The 25383-nt window shown below is 43.7% G+C and overlaps 1 protein-coding gene across 1 annotated transcript in view; it reads left to right on the top strand.

Annotated features, from left to right (window-relative positions):
• Positions 1 to 25383, top strand: part of LOC126236318 (esterase FE4-like) — a 91124-nt gene that overhangs the window by 24276 nt on the left and 41465 nt on the right. The window contains exon 4 of the mRNA XM_049945532.1: positions 4819 to 5004. Within this exon, the coding sequence (XP_049801489.1) occupies positions 4819 to 5004 (186 nt within the window). The remainder of the gene's footprint in view (positions 1 to 4818; positions 5005 to 25383) is intronic.

The following is a 25383-nucleotide window of genomic DNA, read 5'->3' on the forward strand; positions in this document are numbered from 1 at the left end:
CTCTTTGCAGAGCTGGTTGAGACACACATCTACTCGCTGCTGGTAACAAAAAGGTCCGGTGCTGCAGCTACACGACACAAGTGCAGTCACAAAGTGTACTGGGCTGGGGCAAGAGTGAGACGGAGAGCTCAACACCTTGAATGCCTCGTTATTAATATAGAAAAGTGTGTGTGTGGGGAGAGGGGGGGGGGGGGGGGAGGGAGATCATGCACTATTAGGGAAACGTATTACACACAGTAAAAGAAACTGCTGGTACTATGCCAGGTCGCGACGCATGTGGCAGGATGAAATCAGTTTCATTTAGTGATGAGAGTGTCAAGAGGAATCGACGAGTTAAGCCTTTGATGTGCAAGATAAGTTTTTTAATGTGTTGACGAACAGAGAATTTGTAATGCACATTTATGAACCGTTAGCTATAGTCAAGGAACCTTTGCTGGTGACTTAATTCATTAATCGGAATTTCGAGGTAATGTAGGAAGTGTTCCCTCCAGAAATTTGACGAACTATACGAAATACTCTTCTTTCTGTTATAAATTGGAATATATTTTTAAAGAATACAAAACATCCTTTTGCTACATATTTGCGTGTCCAACCGATGGAGCTGCGTACGTGATTGAAAGATATTACTCACTTTTAGACACTTTAACACTAATCTTCTGTTCATTAAAGATAAATGTATACATACATCATTGTTTTTATGTTCTTTTCCATCAACTAGTAGTTCAAGTTTGAATCATTCATTCTTCCCCATAGAATGTCTTCCCCATTATAAGTTAATTGTCATTGTATCACCAAAATACTTAATTTTAATTATTCGTCTGAAGAAAATACCTCTTAGATCATTCTTACAGTGAATACCAATATGTTAAAATTATCAAATTTTACAGAAATGTGTTCAGTATTGTGAAATGTACGTTTTAGTTTTGAGGAAGGAAACTTCAAAAATTTCGTTGAAATTGTTTTTTAAAATATATTTGGACATAAATAAAAGTAAATTTACGTTGTCTAAATACAGATTTACTTATAAAATCTTTCCCTTCTTTCCAGCTGTGATTATGCCATTGCTAAGTACATAAGAGTTTGCATACAAGGTAAACTTCGATTTTACACCAGGAAGATCTGTGGCGGTGACGTCGCGGTCGTGTTAAATGGGACACGGGGCCGGTCCCCATTTCAAAGCGACAAGCGGATGCTTAATCGAAAAAGATTGAAAACCACTGCCTTACACCATGGCCTAACACCCATAATATCTACGCAGCTCTTGCAATTGCCATTTCACCACTGAATTTTTTGTTGTTGTTTGCGTTCGATTCCTGGCACGAGGACTGTTTCAGGTTCCACCCGCCATAAGGCGCGCCATAAAGCCAAACTGATAGCCGGAAGTAAGACAGAGCGATCCATTCGAGACAAACGGTTGGGGAACGTCAACTCGCATTTTTCTTACAACCAAGAAAAGCCTCCTTAAAACCACTGAAGAGATTTGGGTACTGTAGCCATTAATAATTTGTTTTGAGCTAAAAATATGAATGTCTAGTCATTGTGTGTGTGTGTATCTATATGTGCGTATTAATAAGTAAAGTTAGTAAATAGCTTGGCTTGGATGGACGTGTTGTTCATTGCCCAAAGGCCTGCTGCACTCTATTGGTTACTGACCCGTCCGTGAAAACGACTAATCTGCAACTAACGTCTGCAAGGTCTAGCACAGGGCTTAACAACTGGCTGGTTTTGAGCGCGAGTACTCGCGTCTGCTCAGGCACGTGCTCGTGAGCAGGTGCAAGGTTGCGGAGTAGGGAGGGAGGGGAGGGAGGGGAAATGCGCGCGCATGTTTGAATGTGACCTCGCGTTCTTAGCAGATTTAACTAGCCATCTGAATGCTTTGAACATTTTACTACAAGGTAAAGATCTGCTAATTACTCATTTCATAGATCGAATACGAGCTTCTAAAATGAAATTGACACTTTGGGTGAGTCAGCTGGAAACAGAAAACCTAGCTCATTTTCCTAAATTAACATCCATGCAAGATGTTCACAAAGACTGTGAACGTTATTCACATAGTTTAGTTGATCAGCACTTTCAAGATCTGACAGCACTAGACAGTGATTTTGATCTGTTCTCTCCACATTCAGCGAATATTTAAGAGATTCGTCCTGAGCTGCAGCAAGAAATTACTGACCTGCAGTGTGACAGAGAATACAGAGACAAATTTCAAAACAAGAAAAACATTTTGGAGTTCTACAGACACTTCCCTCAGGATAGATTTCCTTGTTTGCACAAACTGGCGGCTACAATAATATCAATGTTCGGTTCCATGTATGTTTGTGAACAACTGTTCTCTGCAATGAAATGTAACAAGACGCGCCTGAGAAACGCATTGTCTGATCGAAATTTAAACTGCACGCTGCGCCTAAAATGCACACGAACAATTACTCCGAACATAGACGCAATTGTAAAGGGCAAAAAGTACAAGATAACCGAGAATCCCACACTTCAGTGACACCTTTTATTGTGTAACAGTTCACAAATTAATGCGAATGTAGAGGCATACACTAAGCTAATAAAATTATGTGGCATGTGTACATTCTCCTTTATTTGTTTCATTTGTCGCAGTAATAATTCGTGAGTGATGACCCTACAGGTGGCCGCGGATTTACATTGACTGGTGGCAGCTGTTGTGTGCCCCACGTGACTTTCCCCACTCTACGCTCTGGCCCGGTAGTGGGGGTAGCGTGCTCGCGCTGCTCCGTGCTCGCGCCTTGCTGCTCACAGCTTGCTCCGCGAGCACGTATGTTGTGAAGCCCTGGTCTAGCAGCATAAGCAGTATCAGCCTTCTAGAAGTCCATCGATTCACATTATATATGTGGTTTCTTTGCCCCGCCCAGTCATTTCAATCACACAATGTCACTCATGTCTACCAGAAGCAGCTACATTCTACGTTTTCTTTCTCTCTGTATACATGGCCATAACATATTCCGTGTGTGGACAGCAGGAGCTAAACTCTGACAGTAAATAGCATCATTCATCGGAAATGCTACACTGGGAGTCGAAACAGCTGCACCGAGACCGATCTGTCCACACTGTATATGAGGGCGAGTCCAGATTCGCTGGGAGCTCCTTACACATCCTCCATAAAGTCTCGCTCTCTGCAAATAGTTTTTGGAGCCCTGAAGAAAGACATTGGCGGCCGTCGATTTGTGTCGGACAAAGAGCTGCACGTCTGGCTACAATCATGGTTCCGTAGGCAACCACAGACAATTTTCCGTTAAGGCACTGAGAGTCTTGTCTTATAGTGGGATACATCTGTTAACTGTTATGACGATTACTTTTGAAATAGTAAACAACAGGTTACTTACATTTTTTCATCCGCCTTATTTTCATTTGACTGCCCCTTATATTAATTATTATTATAGAAGTCTGTAGTACATCGGAAGTGTGAGTGACAAGTTTAATTGCGGTGTGGGGAGGGGGGGGGGAGGCTTGAAGAGCCTGTAACCCTCACCCCCCTCCAAAGGAAGGAACACAGAATCCGCGCCTGTTTGAGAAACATTTTCGCGCAATTTATCAGCTAAGATAATATCGATGTTTGGATGACCTTTCATGCAGATTGAATGGCCTATGCTCGACCAGCTGAGGTCGTGTTTCTTCATTTTTTACCATTCAGTTACTGAATGAAATTTGGAAATTTGTGGGAAGGTCTTATGGGACCAAACTGCTGAGGTCAACGGTCCCTAAGCTTACACGCTATTTAATCTAACTTAAACTTACTCTAAGGATGACACAGACATACATGCCCGAGGGAGGACTCGAACCTCCTACGGGGGGAGCCGCGTGGACCGTGACAATACGCCTCACACCACGCGGCTACCTCGCGCGGCAGTTACTGAATGAATTCACGATTACACGCTCCAGTGACACATTGTCTACATGCAGCTCTATCTGTAATGACGATTTCACAATAATCAAAGCTCATCACATATTTGACCTTTGATTGAGCTAAACGATATGTTCTTATCCATGTGGAAAATTGAACTCTACATTCGTTTGAGAGTCATTTCAGTTCCGGCTCAACGTCTCTAACCGTCCTTTCGTCAATTGTCACGATTCGATACGAGAAAACTTGACTTTCAAAAATGTTTGTTTCACCAACGTTGGGAACTCTAGGCGGTTGCAGTTCTATTCAGCAACTGGCCAGTGAGGGAGCCATCGCGCAGTAATTTTTCTCAACATTCAAATTACGATGTACCGCAAGATCGAATTCCTGTATCCTCCGAAATACCATAACTTGTTCCATGATGATTTTCAAGAGCTTCTGCTATAAGTCTCAGAATTCGTTCACCTGCTTATGTTTTCCAGGTCAGGGACCGTTGTATATGTCCACACAATGTTCACAAAACGATTAGTCCAACGAGGAAGAGTCCACTGTTAAAGAAAAGTCACTTAAAGCACTGCAAATTTCGATCCGATTTAGGTCATGCAACGTTTCGACCTTACTGTACGATCTTTGATGCTCAACAATTACAGAACACAAAATCACTGAGAACGTCATTTCTAACCTCCGTTATTACAAAACAAAATACGTCAGTGAAAACATAACACGATCTTCCTCCACAGGTGTTGGCTTACACTAGACAAAACCAACAATCTCGACGAGTTAATCACTCTACAGGTGCCAACTTGTTCATTTTTATGAAATGTCCCTCGCATTTGCGACTAACCGACTAGTATTGAAATTCGTTTACTTGTGTCAAGAGGATAAGGATAAAAATTTACTTTTAATTTAAACATAAATGGAAACGTATAAGATGTACCGGTGTGTGGTAGGTTTCCTGGCTACCGGCGACTCCGTGGTGCCCGGCAACATGGGCTTCAAGGACCAGGTGATGGCGTTGCGCTGGGTGCGCGACAACATCGCCAGCTTCGGCGGGAATCCTGACAACATCACCATCTTCGGGGTCAGCGCAGGCGGCTGGTCTTGCCACGCGCTCATGATGTCGCCTCTAGCTAAGGGTGAGCCAGCTGCCTGTACTCTCCTCGATTCCATCATGCAATCGTGTGTGCTCGTATCCTCCGTCGAGTTATTTGGGTGGTGCTCATCGCGCAAAGTATGTGGAAATGTACACGTCATCAAAATTGCAGTTCCAGAAACGAAGACGAGCAGCTATATTTTATCTGTTCTGTGTACACAGTATCATACGAAGCACACATTTTTAAGTTTGTAGGTGGTTTCGTTTATAGGAGAGAACCGTGCAGTATTGAGTAGGACAGGTTTTTTGACTTTACTACTGTATATCTATGGTGGTTAATCGGAATATTAATACACTGTTTTCTTGCCTCAGGACATGTGTAATAATTTTTAAGTTTTCTTTATAGTAGTTCATTTCATCGAAAGTAAAAGAGGTGCAGTTACAAGGCTTGTAGAAAGTGTTTTGTAATAGCGGCCATCGATTTTTCTGTGATAACATCGGTTGTCAATGATACACTGCACTGGCAATTATTAAATAATTATAGAAGAGATAGCATGGGAACTTATTGTTACTATTTCAGCTCAGTTCACGAATGTTTAGCTCACTGTTTTACAGAGATAGGAAAGACAAAATACACTTCTGTCCTATACATCCCATATGTGCCCAGCCTGTACGCCTGGTACACAGCACCCACTCTTCTTCAGATAACCACAATCACTTAGTCCTCTTTTCAGTCTGAACTGTTGACACATCATTTCCAGTAAATTCGAGTTTTCTTTGCCGCTTTGCAATTGGCTTTCAATGACCACCTTTTGCTCGTTTATTTTGGAACAACCGACTTAAGTTCTTTCTTTGACTCCCTTTCAGATTTTATATTTTCTGGTTTTCATGTCTTCTCTTCGGCGGCGACTTTTATCTTTCCTGATTGTTGAAAACGATTCAGATGCCTCCCTCGCGCTCATTTTGCTACATATAACTTTACTCAAAACAATTTTCACGCTATCTTCTTTCTTTCCTCTTTTTTTCATTTTCCGCCATTTCAATCTGAAAAGAAGTAAGAAGAAGAAAACATACTTTAAAACTTGAAATTACTATACAGCAAACATGCAGTAGGATCTAGCCATATTCTTTTATAGAAATTATCATGAAACGTTTGTTAGGTGTCATTCCTTAACATAGATAACTGAAGTAAATTAAACACTTACCATAAGAACGAGTACTACAGGTCTCAAAATATCTTCTGTGCACTAAGAGAAACAGCAACAACTTAAAGCACTCAGAGCAGAAAAGGCAATTGGGGAGAGGAACAAGATACTGGACTTCAGTGCACAGGGACACACATGCTTGTGTCTGCTTATTGCACCCTTCTGCTGTTTGGAGACGGAAAGGGAAATCGCAGTAATGGCTAATACTGCATGATTCTCCCCTAAAGGGTACGAACTGTAGTACACAGCAACACTGGCTCTGACCTGACTGGGTACTGAGTCGAACTGAACTTGGCAGGAGTGTGTCATTTCATGCTGCTTCAACACTATGCCAGGGTTCATCAATCATAGTATGTGGTGACTGGTCTAATACTGGCTATGCAAACCACATGTGATCGTGGTTTGTACCCACTGGCACCCCACACCATTACACTAGGTGCTGGGTCCATATGACAAATACCAATGTTTATCGTCCTCAGTCTGAACGATGGTCACAGTTTTGATAGTCTGTGGTGATCCAGACATCATCGTGCTGTCCGTGTGGGTACTTAGCTTGCTGCAAACAAGCACAGTTTCTGACTCAAGCCACATGACGTGGCTGTACTATCCTGAAAAGCCTAGTGAACAACCTGTGTGCCCTCTTAAGTCACCTATTCATGGGCCAACCAGTCCGCCAACTCCCCCTGGCAAGCAGGTCTGCCTGACACATTCGCCTTTGTGTGGACGATCTTATAGCTGTCGGGTCTGTGATCATCGGAGCAGCACCGACCTCTACCTGCCACCCCACACTCCATCCGCTACACAGTCGCAGTCGGACGGGTCAGTGACCTGCTCAGCAGGGAGCAAGGGTTTGGAGGGGTGGGTGGGTTGGCCATCTCGTTGGCCTGTGAAGTTGTGGTTTTACGTGCTGCCAATCGCCATACCACAGTGCTCACATTGATTCCCGTTAGATTACCGAGGTTAAGTGCGTCGTGCTTGGCTGGCACTTTGTTGGTTGACCAAGTGGTTCTGCCGAGTGCTGTTGGCAAGTGTTGTGCATTCAGCCCCTGTGAGGCTAATAGAAGAGCTACTTGGCTGAGAAGTACGGTGCCAGTCACGAAAACTGATAACGGATGGGAGAGTGGTGTGGCGACCACATGCCCCTCCAGACCACATGGGCTGTGGATGAAATGGTAGTGGGCTGGTACCGTTAGAGTTTGAAGGCCTGTTCGAAAAGAGTTTTTTTTTTCTTGTTCCTTAGGCGTTCGTCGTGTGGAGCTGTTGAGATCTTACATGGCGCTGAATATGGCGCTCCTCGAACCGTCAATTCAATATTCTCCTGACAATCATGAGATCGCGACGAATGCGTGTAGGTAGAATTGTTATGGAACGATGAAACCGCAGGCTAGCTAGGTCACAATTTTGATGCGTCTGATTTTAACACAGTGTGGTAGACGATACTCATAACGAGTTCCTAATGTGAAACCCACTACAGAACGAGGATAGCGTTACCCCTCGTACTTTGTACGATTGTGCCGAACTGTCAATCATCTTCATGTCCTATATGTAGCGCACCTGATGCCAGCTTAACGTTTATTACTTTGCTGCTTCATGGTGTTGCGATTTTAATGGCCAGGAATGTTTTTATTTCTTCACCTCACTCCTGTCATAACTTCCTTGCACGCTGTGTGGTTAATTAGTGGATAAAGGAGCGAGGAACAGATGCTGTTCATGAACAGAGAATTCAGATATTAATTGATTCTACAGCTAATATCAAAATGGCTCTGAGCACTATGGGACTCAACATCTGAGGTCATCAGTCCCCTAGAACTACTTAAACCTAACTAACCTAAGAACATCACACACATCCATGCCCGAGGCAGGATTCGAACCTGCGACCGTAGCGGTCACGCGGTTCCAAACTGAAGCGCCTAGAAACGCACGGCCACACCGGCCGGCAGCTAATATCAAGCAATAAAAATAATACATGACTTTGTAGCTGTAGACGCAGCGACAGTTCTTAACAGTAGCTATGAATGTTGAAATATATATCGATACAAATGATTTACAGTTCAGACAGTCTTCAATACTATGACTATTCGGCAAACGACGAGCCCTGGCCACTGGAGCTCCGGAAGGGGAGGGGGGGGGGGTGAGAGGGTGGGTGCTTGCATCTCATTGGCAGCAGCGTAATCGTTCATGACAGATGCCTCACGCTGCTGTGGCGGCTGTAGGGAACGCGGCGGAGTAATGTGGCGCGCGTATTTGAAACTGCGACCGACAGGATCACAGCCGATAACGCATGCCCAAGCATCATTGTTTGTGTAATGCAGTTCCTTTGTGCTTCATATGTAATATTAAACTAGCTGTGTCGCACTGGACTGAAACGCATCTCGTTCGCCTGTTGCACCATTTTAACATACCTGGCAAAGCAGCAGTGCGTATGCTTACGTTTTCCCTGAAACATACAGAGTGATCAGAAACAGTCCGGTAAGCTAGTAAGGGTGTTGCAGGGTAGGTCGTGCTGAGAGATAATTGTTAAGAAAAAAAGTCGATACATTTCGCCGTTTCTGTGTTAATTAGCACCGAACTTAGAAATCAGGCTATTGCGGGAGCAAATTCAAGCGGGCCGCCACATACAATTAGTGTCAGTTATTTTCATAGCGTAGACGATATCACATGAGACTGCTCAACCTTCGGCACGGGTTCAGTACTGACTACCGTCCCAAGTCCAATTTTTGTATCACTCTCTTGTTCGGTTTCAGAAACCAAACGAAGAACACGTTCGGCGCAACCGTCTCTTGCGGGATGCTTGAATTTCGGCGCAAAAAGGCCAGATTGGCTAACTTCAGTGCTAATTGCTCGGAAATGGCGCAACGTATCGATTTTTTTTCTTAACAGTTATTTTTCACCACCGCCTAACCTGCAGCACCCTTAAAAACTTTCAGATGTTTCTGAGCATTATATACTATTGGCAATTAAAATTGCTACACTAAGAAGAAATACAGATGATAAATGGGTATTCATTGGACAAATATATTATACTAGAACTGATATGTGATTACATTTTCACGCAATTTGGGTGCACAGATCCTGAGAAATCAGTACCCAGAACAACCACCTCTGGCCGTAATCACGGCCTTGATACGCCTGAGCATTGAGTCAAACAGAGCTTGGATGGCGTGTACAGGTACAGCTGCCCATGCAACTTCAACACGATACCACAGTTCATCAAGAGTAGTGACTGGCGTATTGTGACGAGCCAGCTGCTCAGCCACCATTGACCAGACGTTTTCAGTTGGAGAGAGATCCGGAGAATGTGCTCGCCAGGGCAGCAGTCGAACATTTTCTGTATCCAGAAAGGCCCGTACAGGACCTGCAACATGCGGTCGTGCATTATTCTGCTGAAATGTAGGGTTTCGCAGGGATCGAATGAAGGGTAGAGCCACGTGTCGTAACACATCTGAAATGTAACGTCCACTGTTCAAAGCGCCGTCAATGTGAACAAGAGGTGACCGAGACCTGTAACCAATGGCAACCCATACCATCACGCCGGGTGACACGCCAGTATGGCGATGACGAATACACGCTTCGAGTGTGCGTTCAGAACGATGTCGCCAAACACGGATGCGACCATCATGATGCTGTAAACAGAACCTGGATTCATCCGAAAAAATAACGTTTTGCGTAATACTAGTAGACATCAAAGACATATTCGTAAGGAATGCCCTCTTTGCCTTTGCTAGGAAGTCTCTTACGTCTTCCTTGTCTCGTCTGTTCGTTTCCAGGGTAGCAGGATTGCGTGACCTCTTCTACTTCGTTGATGTTATGTTTATCGATACTATCATTTGTGCTATTCCTCGGTATATTCGGCTTTCTTCGGTTTTCTATCAATCCATTTTATGTCCTCAGCAGACCGTTCATTTCATACATATGTCTTGCAATTCTTTCTCGCTTTCACTGACACTAGCTATATAATCAGGGAATCGCATCTATGATGTCGCTTCACAATGAATTTTAATCCCATTGCTGAACCTTTTTTTTATTCCCATCTTTGCTTCTTCGATGTGTAGATTGAATAGTCGAAAGACTGCATCCTCGTCTTATATCCTCCTTAATACCAGCTCATCGTTCTTGGTCTTCCATCCTTAATTATGGAATGAATATGATTCACTGGCGCGTCACACCCATCCTGGATGGAATTAAACTGGTCTGCAAACCTTGCATGTGTCACTGCCAAGTCAAGTAATTCGATAACAATGGGAAGCACTATGCTATAGAATAGTATATTATAGTACACCACAGTACAGTACAATACACAAGGTAACTGAAAGACATGCAATGAGACGAACAGAAATGACACTTTTATTCAAAGACAGTAATTACATTGAAGTCACCGTGATTAATGACGGCCCCCTGGACGTTACAAAAGGCGGGACATGGTTCTTAATAGGACGTGTGATCACCACAGGTGATAATGCATGTTCTGAAACGTGCTCGCCACAAGGTTAGTAAGCAGTGGCAGGACGTTCCATTTCACCAACGCGGTTGACAAATGCTGGATGAACGTTGGCGTTTGTGGACGTACTGCAGTGCGCCTCCCGAATGTGTTTCACACGGAGGAAAGGGCAGGCCAGTCCATTCGCCGAATACCCTCTCGTTCGAAGAGCTCCTCCACCTGCTCTGTTCGTTGCGGTTGCACACTGGCATCCATAAAAATGAAGTCAGGGTCGACTGCAACCCAGAACAGGCGAACATGGAGAAGGCGTACAGTGTCACAGTAACGTCCAAAGATTTGGAGGTCAGTACTTCCACTCAACATTGTGCCACCGCTCATCATAATACCTGGATTACCGAAACGATTGTGTTCGTCAATGTTCCTGGGTGCATTACGTGTTCCCACTTCTCTTGTTATGAGAGTGCTTCCAGAATCACACAACTCAGACTGAATCTGCTCCACACCGAATCTGCTCCACACCGAATGTACTCCTGACTGAATCTGCTCCAGGCTCAATCTGCTCCAGGCTGAATCTGCTCCAGGCTCAATCTGCTCCCATCCGAGAAGAGCACACCACCTCAGTCTCTATCCTCTTGGCACAATCGCAGTACGGCGCCGCTGCCAACAGAAGCCAACTTACAGCAACAGAAGCCAACGTACAGGTCGCTGGGCAAAGAGATCACCACCACGCATTCTCCTTACTCCTGTGGAACATGAGATTGCTTGCCTTGCACTCCTGTTAAACGTACTTGCAATTGAACCCGCTGCGCCGGCCGTCGTGGCCGAGCGGTTCTGGCGCTTCAATCTGGAACCGCGCTGCTGCTACGGTCGCAGGTTCGAATCCTGCCTCGGGCATGGATGTGTGTGATGTCCTTAGGTTAGTTAGGTTTAAGTAAATCTAAGTCTAGGGGACTGATGACCTCAGATGGTAAGTCCAATAGTGTTTGGAGCCATTTGAAACATTTTTGAGCACCCGCTGCTTGTTGTATAATGAATTGGTCATATGCAGCTGGAGTTGACAATGGCCCACGACCTCCTGTCTTTCGGGCAGCAGTGCCTGTAATTTGGAGCGCTCTTCATGCATGTGAAACAATATCTGAGATACATTTGTCAGACTTCGTCCTTCTTGAAGTTTCCCCGTGTAAAGACATCATATTTTGTCTCCAGGTCATGTGACAATGAAGAACAACATCATAGTGCATTGTAACTGCTCGCTGATTGACACGGGCTGTCTTTATCCTGTTCCTTCAATTGCCTCGTATTGCGAGACCAGCCCCATTTTGCGTCATAGTCACGCTGACCTCATGCCACGTGAGGTCCAGTTTTCTGTGCACGGCTGGGACACCACTGGCAACATGCTCTCGCACTGCCATCCACTGCCACATAGTTGATAATAAGATAATAAGTGCTTTACGTATCTCGTCTCCTTAGGTTTTGCAGAGCAGTGTGTTAATGAGCATGGCTACCGCATCGAACAGCTGGGCTGGAACGTTGGCTAGGTACGAGAATATTGTAGGCGAGCGATTAACGCTCCGTCCACAGGGGTGTAACACACAAATGAACCAATAAATTACGTGATGGCCAATATTTCGAAAACATAATACTTCAGTGATTGTGATATAGATTCGACAAGTCCTTGGTAAGTTTACGGAGTTATATGACACCAGATGTTTAAGCAAAGGTCACGCAGTTCCTCTAAATCACGGGCAGGTCACCCCAAAGTGTCCAGATATTTTCTAATGGGTTCATATCAGCTCAACTTGCTATCCAAAACATGAATGTAAATTCACTATAATGCTCCTCAAACGACTGTAACACTGTTCTGGTTTTGTAAGATGGGCATTTATCCTGCTAAAAGATGCCTTCGCCAGCAGGGAAAGCATCAAATATGAAGGAAAGCAGACGGTCCGCAATAGTCCAGAGCTGTGATGGTGTTTTCGATTACTATTTCAGGTCCCATGGGTGCCAGGTGAATATTCCCCACAACCTAATATTGTCCCCATCAGCTTACGACCGCGGAGCATGTTTCGAAAACCCATTCGCGTGAATTATTGCATATCTGAGTGTGACCATCGATCTGATAAGTGATTCATCCGACCACGTGACACGGCCCAATCTCGATAATCCCGTACCCATTGCAACAGTAGTTAACGACGTCACTGGGTCAACTTGGTAACCCATAGTGGTCGTCTGCTGTGGACCTGCATTTTAACAAAGTGCCCTCAACGGCGTGCTCCGAAACACTTGTGTCGGCACCATCACTGTACGTTGTCGTCGTGCCTGTCACGGACCGCCGCTTATCCTGTTTTTCAGTATTGTCAGGTCTCCGACTTCGAAGTTCTGTGATGAAGCATGTTTGTCCAACACCTTGGCGCTTACTCCTTGTTTCATCGGCCACCAACCGTTTCCCATAGATGCTCGTGACAGTAGCAGGCATGCAGACTACCTTCTTCACCGTTCCCGAGATGGTCATTCCCAGATGATGGGCCATAACAATCTGCCCTTTGTCGAAACCGCTATTAAAATGGTAGAACCGCCGCAAGTCGCATATAACTTTCATTTATTTACATGTTTCATTCGACAGCCGTGGGGATTTCAGAAATATACTAACCAAGAGCCACACGTTGAATACACAGACGGAAAAAAATGCAATAGCAAAAAATAATTGATGTAGAATAATGAAATTTCGGGAATACACTTTTCTAGGTAACATATGTAAGTGATTCAAATTACGAGATCATAGGTTAATGTAAGAGCGAGATAAGCCATTGGAAATGTGAAATGCTGGTACATTAATAACCAGTGTAACCGCTAGAATGTTGAATACAAGCATGGAAATTCGCACGCATTGTGTCGTGTAAGTGCTGGATGTCAGGTTGTGGGATGGAGTTCCATGCCTGTTGGTCGGTCAATACAGGGACAGTTAATGCTGGTTGTGGCTGTTGCTAGAGTTGTGACCAATGTGTGCTCGTTTAGACACAGATCTGGTGATAGAGTGGGCCAAGGCAACATTTCAACACTCTGTAGAGCATGTTGGGTTACAACAGCGATATGTGGACGAGCGTTATCCTGCTGGAGAAAACCCTGTGGAATCAAGTTACCTTCCATTCAGAAGGTTGTTGCACGCAGCGACTGTTATATTGAGTTGTATTCAACGAACTGTGGCTGAAGCCCGACCAACAGGCGTTACATGCATTGATCAAAAATTATAGTGCATTGAGAATGGCTAGTTTCTAGCTGAAATCTAGATTTGCCAATAAAAAAATTTTAAAAGGACGACTGATAGCTGAAATCTATTATTTACAACCCTGTGGAATGCTGTTCGTGAATGACAGCACAAGAGGTCGAATCACCAGATTTCGTACAGATTTGCAGTCAGGGTACGTGGGATAACAACGACCGTGCTCCTGCCGTTATACAAAATGGCACCCCACACCATAACTACAGGTATAGTTGCAATGTGTCTACCATGTAGCCAGGTTGTTTTCAGGCCCTCAGCTGGCCTCCTCCTAACCAACACACAGCTATCACTGGCACGGAGACAGAACCAGCTTTCGTCAGAAAACACAACAAATCTCCACCGTGCCTTCCAATGAGCTCTCGCTTGATACCACTGAAGTCGCAAATCGCGGTGGTTTAGGGTCAGTAGAATGCACGCTAAAGGGTGTCCGGCTAGGAGCTGTCCTTGAAGCAACCGATTTGTAACAGTTCAGTTCGTTGGGTCACTGTGGTGCCAAATGCTGCTCATATTGCAGCTGCAGATGCAGTACAATGCGGCACAGCCATACGCCGAACACCATGGTCTTCCCTCTCGGTAGTGGCAAGTGGCCGTCTGGACCGTACGATACCGTGACACACGCCTCTAACAATAGTGTACAGTGGCTACATTCCTACCGAGTCTTTCTGCGATATCGAGACCTCGTTCAAACTCAGTGAGGTGTTGATAATGGCGTCTTCGCCACCTTACAGGCATTCCTGACTAATATCAGCTCACGACGTCCAATCTCAAACTAACGCTGAGGACCGTTACAGCGGGTATGTAAAGCAAACCTGATTTGCATCCTCATAGTGCTGCTACCCTTGCCACTCTTATGCGACTGGCGCGAAATTTTAACAGACATCATCTTTCATATGTAGAAACACGCCTACCAGATTTCGTTTATGTCGCACAACTCCTTCTTGGTGCTCCGTGAGTGTTTACCTGGCTGCGTATTTTTTAATGTAGGCCGGCGGAGCTATGTACGGCCAGATATTTTAATGTGTGGCCCTTGGCTACTAAATTTCTGAAGATGCTCACGTCTGTCGAGTGAAATATGTCAATAAAGGAAAGTTATATGCGGCTGTGGCTGTTCTACAATTTTAACTTCTAACGGTCACTGTTCCTCCACTGACTAAAGTAGTTTATGTCAGTGGATTTCCCCATTTTCGGTCTGTCTCGCCCTAGAATGATGCCTCATTCGTCTCTGTTCCCCTGATGTGCTTTCCCAGCCGCATCACATGGCCGCGACGCCACAAGGCAGCACTCACAAGGGAAACTCCGCATCGCACCTCCCTCAGATTTAATGGTAAGATGGACCAGTAGATAGCGCGTCAAAAACTATAGGCAGACCAATCAGGAAAACAGGAAGAAGCTGCACTGAACTCTGAAAAAAGAGAAAAATAAAAACCATGAACAGTTCAAGCTCGACAAGTGCCATATTGAGGTGTACTGAATAGCAGTGGCGTTGTGGTTAAAGCCGGCACGGTAACGTAGCGTGTTCGGTCAGAGGGTTAAGTACCCTCTGTAATAAAAAAAGAAAAAAAAGAAAGAAAGAAAAAGAGGAACCTGAACGGGTGTCATCGTACGTCTGCCCCGATCAAATTCAACGAACAATATAGAAAAAAAATGAGATCAACCAAAAAAAAGAGTGGTCGCGCTATTGGACTGTAAACCGCCCGAGCCGTGTTCAAGACTCTTCACACCATTTATTTTTGTTTCATCTTTTTTCACAACATTATGAACTGTCTGTCCTGTCATTGAAATGTTTTTATTCTGTTTCTGTAGTCCTGGCAGTTGTCGTACTATACATTGGTTGTAGAATATGAATCGTGTGGTAAGACTACGTTACCGTCGCCAGTTAATGTGATGAATAGTGAGAGCAGATGCGATGCCATAGAGACGTCCCACAGAAAGGAAAACAACAAATAAACGGGTGTGAAGTATGTTACAACGAAGGAATTCAAGAGTCAAAACTTCCAAAACGGGAAGCAACTTCAAAAGCGTTGAAAACATATATATGTTTTGACAGAGCACAGAGGAACTGTGTGCTTGTGAAACTGTTGTGCTCATTTGCTGCAGCTTATGTGACAAACTGTTTGTCTTCATCATTTCCTTGGGAGTGATCACATTCATGCGAACACCTAAATGGGTCGAGGAGGCATATCTCACTCACCAGTTGTGTAAATGAAGTGCGTCGATAAGATTGTTATGAACAAACGTTTGTGGTTCTTATTGGAAAGCCACTTCCTTTTCGCTGCTAATAGAGTAGTTCTGCAGCATCAACTGTCATTATAGGTCCTTAGCTTACACCTTGCTTTTGCAAACAGACTTTACACCACGAAACAGACGTAAATTTGAATGCAGCGACCAGCGGAAAAAAAAGGTTGAAACTATGGAGGATCGAACACAAGTATCCCGCTTGACAGTCCAACACCATGACTAGTTATCCACGACGCAGTTTTCCGTCAGTCTGCTTTATATTGCGCTTCTTGGACCGTTTACTGTTTCTATTTTGCTTTTTTTTCACAGTTCAGTACACTTTCCTGTTTTCATGCTTGACCTGTGTTCAGTTTTTGACGGGCTGTCCTCTGGGTCCCCTACCATTAAATCTGAAGGGGAGCGGAGCGATGAGGGGGGGAGCGGTCTTGTCAGTCTCGCGATGAGTGGATGAGCAGTGGTCGTCGTGTCTTGGATCATCAGTGTATTTGGGAAAGGGATTCAGATGGGTTCGAGAAGTAGCTTAGTTTATCGTCCTCTGGGGAGATGTTTTCATTTGTCGAACAGCACAAATTTTCACTTGTCGCCACTGAGTTTCCTCAATACCGTCATGCGGCTGACGTCGGTATTCCTCTTTCATCACTTATTTATACGGCTGCAGAACCATGACTGTGTGGTGTCTGTTCTTTTGGACATGTGTGAAAGAACAGACATAAATGTAAATAATAATTAATATGTCACTACCACAAGCTACTCTAATGTGTTCTGTCGGTGGTAGTCAGTACACGTAAACAAGTTGCCTGAGTTCCGATAATGGAACTGTACAAATGCACTTTGGGCTGAACATCACTTCAGGAACCACGAAGTGTCAATATTGAGACTGTTGAAGCTGCGGACGTGCCGCGGTGCACTGGGTCTGTATTCAGAGGAGCACAGTGCCCACCTACCCACTGTCATAACTTGTGCTATTGGAACCATATTTCCTCAAAAAGGCTGAGAAAAAAGTGCAGCCATTACTCTAATATCTGAAACATGGATTCACCTCTCACCTGTCAAACAAAAACTACCATTGTCCCTCATTTGTGGAAGAACACTTTAAAAGCTGTGAAACCTTCCAGACTAAGTGATTTCTCTGTAAAACAGCAATCTCATCAAGTAGGAAAGTCTGGTTCATTTTTAAATCTTTAAAAGCAAAGTCTGGGAAAACAACACTGGAGCTATGTTACTCGAACAACTACTCTCACTGCTCAAAAACATCTCCTTGCTTTCTTTTTTGGTCATCAGTCTACTGACTGGTTTGATGCAGCCCGCCACGAATTCCTCTCCTGTGCTAACCTCTTTATCTCAAAGTAGCACTTGCAACCTACGTCCTCAATTATTTGCTTGACGTATTCCAATCTCTGTCTTCCTCTACAGTTTTTGCCCTCTACAGCTCCCTCTAGTACCATGGAAGTCATTCCCTCATGTCTTAGCAGATGTCCTATCATCCTGTCCCTTCTCCTTATCAGTGTTTTCCACATATTCCTTTCTTCTCCGATTCTGCGTAGAACCTCCTCATTCCTTACCTTATCAGTCCACGTAATTTTCAACATTCGTCTATAGCACCACATCTCAAATGCTTCGATTCTCTTCTGTTCCGGTTTTCCCACAGTCCATGTTTCACTACCATACAATGCTGTACTCCAGACGTACATCCTCAGAAATTTCTTCCTCAAATTAAGGCCGGTATTTGGTATTAGTAGACTTCTCTTGGCCAGAAATGCCTTTTTTGCCATAGCGAGTCTGCTTTTGATGTCCTCCTTGCTCCATCCGTCATTGGTTATTTTACTGCCTAGGTAGCAGAATTCCTTAACTTCATTGACTTCGTGACCATCAATCCTGATGTTAAGTTTCTCGCTGTTCTCATTTCTACTACTTTTCATTACCTTCGTCTTTCTCCGATTTACTCTCAAACCATACTGTGTACTCATTAGACTGTTCATTCCGTTCAGCAGATCATTTAATTCTTCTTCACTTTCACTCCGGATAGCAATGTCATCAGCGAATCGTATCATTGATATCCTTTCACCTTGTATTTTAATTCCACTCCTGAACCTTTCTTTTATTTCCATCATTGCTTCCTCGATGTACAGATTGAAGAGTAGGGGCGAAAGGCTACAGCCTTGTCTTACACCCTTCTTAATACGAGCACTTCGTTCTTGATCGTCCACTCTTATTATTCCCTCTTGGTTGTTGTACTTATTGTATATGACCCGTCTCTTCCTATAGCTTACCCCTACTTTTTTCAGAATCTCGAACAGCTTGCACCATTTTATATTGTCGAACGCTTTTTCCAGGTCGACAAATCCTATTAAAGTGTCTTGATTTTTCTTTAGCCTTGCTTCCATTATTAGCCGTAACGTCAGAATTGCCACTCTCGTCCCTTTACTTTTCCTAAAGCCAAACTGATCGTCACCTAGCGCATTCTCATTTTTTTCCATTCTTCTGTATATTATTCTTGTAAGCAGCTTCGATGCATGAGCTGTTAAGCTGATTGTGCGATAATTCTCGCACTTGTCAGCTCTTGCCTTCTTCGGATTGAGTGGATGATGCTTTTCCGAAAGTCAGATGGTATGTCGCCAGACTCATATATTCTACACACCAACGTGAATAGTCGTTTTGTTGCCACTTCCCCCAATGATTTTAGAAATTCTGATGGAATTTTATCTATCCCTTCTGCCTTATTTGACCGTAAGTCCTCCAAAGCTCTTTTAAATTCCGATTCTAATACTGGATCCCCTATCTCTTCTAAATCGACTCCTGTTTCTTCTTCTATCACATCAGACAAATCTTCACCCTCATAGAGGCTTTCAATGTATTCTTTCCACCTACCTGCTCTCTCCTCTACATTTAACAGTGGAATTCCCGTTGCACTCTTAATGTTACCACCGTTGCTTTTAATGTCACCAAAGGTTGTTTTGACTTTCCTGTATGCTGAGTCTGTCCTTCCGACAATCATATCTTTTTCGATGTCTTCACATTTTTCCTGCACCCATTTCGTCTTAGCTTCCCTGCACTTCCAATTAATTTCATTCCTCAGCGACTTGTATTTCTGTATTCCTGATTTTCCCGGAACATGTTTGTACTTCCTCCTTTCATCAATCAACTGTAGTATTTCTTCTGTTACCCATGGTTTCCTCGCAGCTACCTTCTTTGTACCTATGTTTTCCTTCCCAACTTCTGTGATGGCCCTTTTTAGAGATGTCCATTCCTCTTCAACTGTACTACCTACTGCGCTATTCCTTATTGCTGTATCTATAGCGTTAGAGAACTTCAAACGTATCTCGCCATTCCTTAGTACTTCCGTATCCCACTTTTTTGCGTATTGATTCTTCCTGACTAATGTCTTGAACTTCAGCCTACTCTTCATGACTACTATATTGTGATCTGAGTCTATATCTGCTCCTGGGTACGCCTTACAATCCAGTATCTGATTTCGGAATCTCTGTCTGACCATGATGTAATCTAATTGAAATCTTCCCGTATCTCCCGGCCTTTTCCAAGTATACCTCCTCCTCTTGTGATTCTTGAACAGGGTATTCGCTATTACTAGCTGAAACAGTTCAATAAGTCACAGCTGCAAAATACTAACGCGAATTCTTTACAGACGAATGGAAAAACTGATAGAAGCCGACCTCGGGGAAGATCAGTTTGGATTCCGTAGAAATACTGGAACACGTGAGGCAATACTGACCTTACGACTTATCTTAGAAGAAAGATTAAGGAAAGGCAAACCTACGTTTCTAGCATTTGTAGACTTAGAGAAAGCTTTTGACAATGTTGACTGGAATACTCTCTTTCAAATTCTAAAGGTGGCAGGGGTAAAATACAGGGAGCGAAAGGCTATTTACAATTTGTACAGAAAGCAGATGGCAGTTATAAGAGTCGTGGGACATGAAAGGGAAGCAGTGGTTGGGAAGGGAGTAAGACAGGGTTGTAGCCTCTCCCCGATGTTATTCAATCTGTATATTGAGCAAGCAGTAAAGGAAACAAAAGAAAAATTCGGAGTAGGTATTAAAATCCATGGAGAAGAAATAAAAACTTTGAGGTTCGCCGATGACATTGTAATTCTGTCAGAGACAGCAAAGGACTTGGAAGAGCAGTTGAACGGAATGGATGGTGTCTTGAAGGGAGGATATAAGATGAACATCAACAAAAGCAAAACGAGGATAATGGAATGTAGTCGAATTAAGTCGGGTGATGTTGAGGGTATTAGATTAGGAAATGAGACACTTAAAGTAGTAAAGGAGTTTTGCTATTTGGGGAGCAAAATAACTGATGATGGTCGAAGTAGAGAGGATATAAAATGTAGACTGGCAATGGCAAGGAAAGCGTTTCTGAAGAAGAGAAATTTGTTAACATCGAGTATAGATTTAAGTGTCAGGAAGTCTTTTCTGAAAGTATTTGTATGGAGTGTAGCCATGTATGGAAGTGAAACATGGACGATAAATAGTTTGGACAAGAAGAGAATAGAAGCTTTCGAAATGTGGTGCTACAGAAGAATGCTGAAGATTAGATGGGTAGATCACATAACTAATGAGGAGGTACTGAACAGGATTGGGGAGAAGAGGAGTTTGTGGCACAACTTGACCAGAAGAAGGGATCGGTTGGTAGGACATCTTCTGAGGCATCAAGGGATCACCAATTAGTACTGGAGGGCAGCGTGGAGGGTAAAAATCGTAGGGGGAGACCAAGAGATACATACACTAAGCAGATTCAGAAGGATGTAGGTTGCATTAGGTACTGGGAGATGAAGAAGCTTGCACAGGATAGAGTAGCATGGAGAGCTGCATCAAACCAGTCTCAGGACTGAAGACCACAACAACAACAAACAAGCTGAAACTTGTTACAGAACTCAATTAGTCTTTCTCCTCTTTCATTCCTCCTCCCAAGCCCATATTCTCCTGTAACCTATTCTTCTACTCCTTCCCCTACAACTGCATTCCAGTCGCCCATGACTCTTAGATTTTCGTCCCCCTTTACATACTGCATTACCCTTTCAATATCCTCATACACTTTCTCTATCTGTTCATCTTCAGCTTGCGACGTCGGCATGCATACCTGAACTATCGTTGTCAGTGTTGGTCTGCTATCGATTCTGATTAGAACAACCCGGTCATTGAACTGTTCACAGTAACACACCCTCTGCCCTACCTTCCTATTCATAACGAATGCTACACCTGTTATACCATTTTCTGCTGCTGTTGATATTATCCGATACTCATCTGACCAGAAATCCTTGTCTTCCTTCCACTTCACTTCACTGACCCCTACTATATCTAGATTGAGCCTTTGCATTTCCCTTTTCAGATTTTCTAGTTTCCCTACCATCTTCAAGCTTCTGACATTCCACGCCCCGACTCGTAGAACGTTATCCTTTCGTTGATTATTCAATCTTTTTCTCATGGTAACCTCCCCCTTGGCAGTCCCCTCCCGGAGATCCGAATGGGGGACTATTCCGATATCTTTTGCCAATGGAGGGATCATCATGACACTTCTTCAATTACAGGCCACATGTCCTGTGGATACACGTTACGTGTCTTTAATGCAGTGGTTTCCATTGCCTTCTGCATCCTCATGTCGTTGATCATTGCTGATTCTTCCGCCTTTAGGGGCAATTTCCCACCCCTAGGACAAGAGAGTGCCCTGAACCTCTATCCGCTCCTCCGCCCTCTTTGACAAGGCCGTTGGCAGAATGAGGCTGACTTCTTATGCCGGAAGTCTTCGGCCGCCAATGCTGATTATTTATGAAAATTTACGCAGTGGTGGGGATCGAACCCGGGACCGAAGACGTTTTGATTATGAATCAAAGACGCTACCTTTTTTTTTTTTTTTTTTTTTTTTTTTATCGTTGTGTTCGGTCGTTGCGGACGTCGCAAGACATCCTGTTCAAGTTCGATGGTTGATCCTTCCACTCAGTTTTATATTACAGAGGCCAACTGGCTCTCTGACCGAACACGCTGAGCTACCGTGCCGGCACCCCTAGACCACGGGATCACAGACCTTGCTGTCTATAATGTCTCAATAATAATTTCTGAATGTGGAAAATCACATAATTTTGGGGAAACCAATTGTCCTATATAATGGCCAATACCATGGTGAATCCTGGCGCATTTATTATGATCAAATCAATTCCTTTGAGTTACGACATACTGTCGAAAAGAATCTGCGAAAGTGCCTTGGTATGGATGTGTCAAATCTTTCACAAATACGTCCAGTATTAGTCTGAAAATAAGTAAAGTTCTGAAAAAAATAATTAGAATTATTTAGTTTTTTTGCCAGAAGCTACAGTAAATTTGGAGTTATGTGTAAATTGTGGCAGTGCTGAGTCTATAATAAGGTTCGCATACTACGTAAACTATGACTGTGTTTAAATTAGGCTGACTTGCGGCGGCGACGGTGTATTGGGAGGATGGGAGAGGCTGCTAGACATCATTCCAAAACAAGGGAGCACCTAGTCGAAAACGTTGAACACCACAGGGTAACGCGTAGCCACAGTATGTCCCAGGACCATTTAGAGGCTGCCGCAATTCAGTGTACGTTATCTGAAACACATGGAAATGGAAGTAAAAACATTGCAGATAGACGTCTCGCTTCGCGATGTGTTAACTGAACGATGAGAACGCAGAAGGTTTTGCCTGACCTTTCCTTGGAACAAGTCGACCTACTGTTGTTGCAGATACCATTTCTTGTGTAACTTTTTGTGACATTTATTATTTCACTATTGCTGCATTTCTAGCCACTCTCAGCATCTGTTGCAGATGGGGGAGTTGCAAGAGCTCAGAGTCTCTTTAGATTTGTAAGGGATATAAGTTATTACCACATCCTTGTCGCCTTATTTATAAAATTAAAAACTGGTTAATGTAGCCGATCGAGAAGCTAATAATCCAGATTGTGCTAAATTGTTATTGGCTGAGAAAAATACTGTCCAAAGCCAGAGGTTACAACGACATAACATTTTAAAGTGTGTAGAACATCACACTTGCAATACCGCGCTACAATGAGCAGCATTCAGAAACAACCTTTGTGGCATAAAGGCATCACCGTGACCCATATGTGTGTTGAGGTTCTGACTCTTCGCTAAATGTTAACTCTAACTTTATTCTCCTCCGCGTTGCTGACAGGAGTAGCTGTATTGGTAGAAGTCGAATGGGCCTGTCGGTAGTGACAGATTCCTCGGTGCAGCTAATCTGGTCAAATTCGGGAAGACGACGGTTCAAACCCGTGTCCGACCATACTGATTTAGGTTTTATGTGATTTCCCTAAATCGCTTAAGGCAAATGCCGGGATGGTTCCTTTGAAAGGACACGGCCGACTTTCTTCGCCTTCCCTACGCCGATGGGATCGATGACCTTGCTGTTTGGTCCCCTCCCCCAAATCGACCAACCAACCTAACCTGGTCAAACTTAGGAAGCAAGTGTCGCCCGAATCAAAGGAAACATAACATGTCACATAAATATTATTTCTAACTGACTTTCAAATAGTTTAAATTTTTAATATGTTGAATGCAGCTACTCTCTGCACTTGAAAGCTAAGGTTTGTAGCGACTGGAAGCTGTTGAATATCCGTCCGAAGTCATACACCGCGTTCTGTTTTCTATCAAAACAGTTACCCCTTTAGCCACTGCACTACTGCACAGTGGGTCACCTTACAGTAAGCACTTAATACGCTGTCCAACAGCTGTCACACACCTGATGTACATGTGCTAGATAGGTGGTTCATTGTGGCCATGTTGTATTGCTTCCATGCATCCAGCATCTCTGACAGGTTGTTCTGTTTCTTCTGGGAATCAGAAATGGTGTAATACTGGGTTCCGGCCCTCCACAATATTTTCGCTACTGCAGCATAAAACTGCTGCAATATGAATAGCTACACTGAAGTGTGTAAGTTGTACTACTGTTCGATGAAATCCTTGCAGATCTGAAACAGTTGAAAGCTCTGGAATGAATAATAGGGGTTAACAGCTTTTTACAATTAAATCTGTTATATACAAAGAGCAGAGGGTATGTATCTATGTCCGTGATCTCCTCCCACAGCCCTGGATCAATTTCCCCCAAACCTGGCGCAGAAACAGCACGCATCATAGTACCAGCACTATGTGGTTTATAACCTCCTAGCTCCAATAGGAGAGGACATATAGGCAAAAACGTGTTTTTTCCAGCCCTTAGTCTATAGGCTGCTTTGAAGACAGACAAGTTGTGTAGAAACAGTACTGCTCCACCAAATCAACCTGCTTTTCATGCAGCCCACATGTCAGAGACAAGAAACAGTCTCCTGGGCTCCAACATATAGGCTACCCTGCATGACACGCATGATATTTTAAAGTAATATCGGTCTACTTTATCGATCAGCTGTACATGGTGGCCTGCAGTAAAGGGGGAAATAAATGATTTTCAAGCCCCTTATATGTAGCCTACCCACTTGACAGGCATGTTGAGGGAATATTGAAAGTATAGGAAGGATTAAACTGCAAAAAGGTAGGAATTTAAGGAGATGGGACGTGGATAAACTGAAAGAACCAGAGGTTGTACAGAGTTTCAGGGGAGTATAAGGGAACAATTGACAGGAATGGGGGAAAGAAATACAGTAGAAGAAGAATGGGTAGCTTTGAGGAATGACATAGTGAAGGCAGCAGAGGATCAAGAAGGTAAAAAGACGAGGGCTAGTAGAAATCCTTGGGAAACAGAAGAGACACTGAATTTAATTGATGTAAGGAGAAAATATAAAAATGCAGTAAGTGAAGCAGGAAAAAAGGAATACAAACGTCTCAAAAATGAGGTCGACAGGAAGTGAAAAATGGCTAAGCAGGGATGGCTAGAGGACAAATGTAAGGATGTAGAGGCTTATCTCACGAGAGGTAGTATAGATACTGCCTACAGGAAAATTAAAAAGACCTTTGGAGAAAGGAGAGCCACTTGCATGAATATTAAGAGCACAGCAAAGAAGGGAAAGCAGAAAGGTGGAAGGAGTATATAGAGGGTCTATACAGGGGCGATGTTCTTGAGGACAATATTATGGAAATGGAAGAGGAAGTAGATGAAGATGAAATGGGAGATATGATACTGCGTGAAGAGTTTGACAGAGCACTGAAAGACCTAAGTCGAGAAAAGGCCCTGGGAGTAGACAACATTCCATTAGAACTACTGACAGCCCTGGGAGAGCTAGCCCTGACAAAACTCTACCATCTGGTGAGCAAGATGTATGAGACAAGTGAAATTCCCTCAG

The sequence above is a fragment of the Schistocerca nitens genome, chromosome 2, assembly GCF_023898315.1.
Source record: "Schistocerca nitens isolate TAMUIC-IGC-003100 chromosome 2, iqSchNite1.1, whole genome shotgun sequence".
Lineage (NCBI taxonomy): Eukaryota > Metazoa > Arthropoda > Insecta > Orthoptera > Acrididae > Schistocerca > Schistocerca nitens.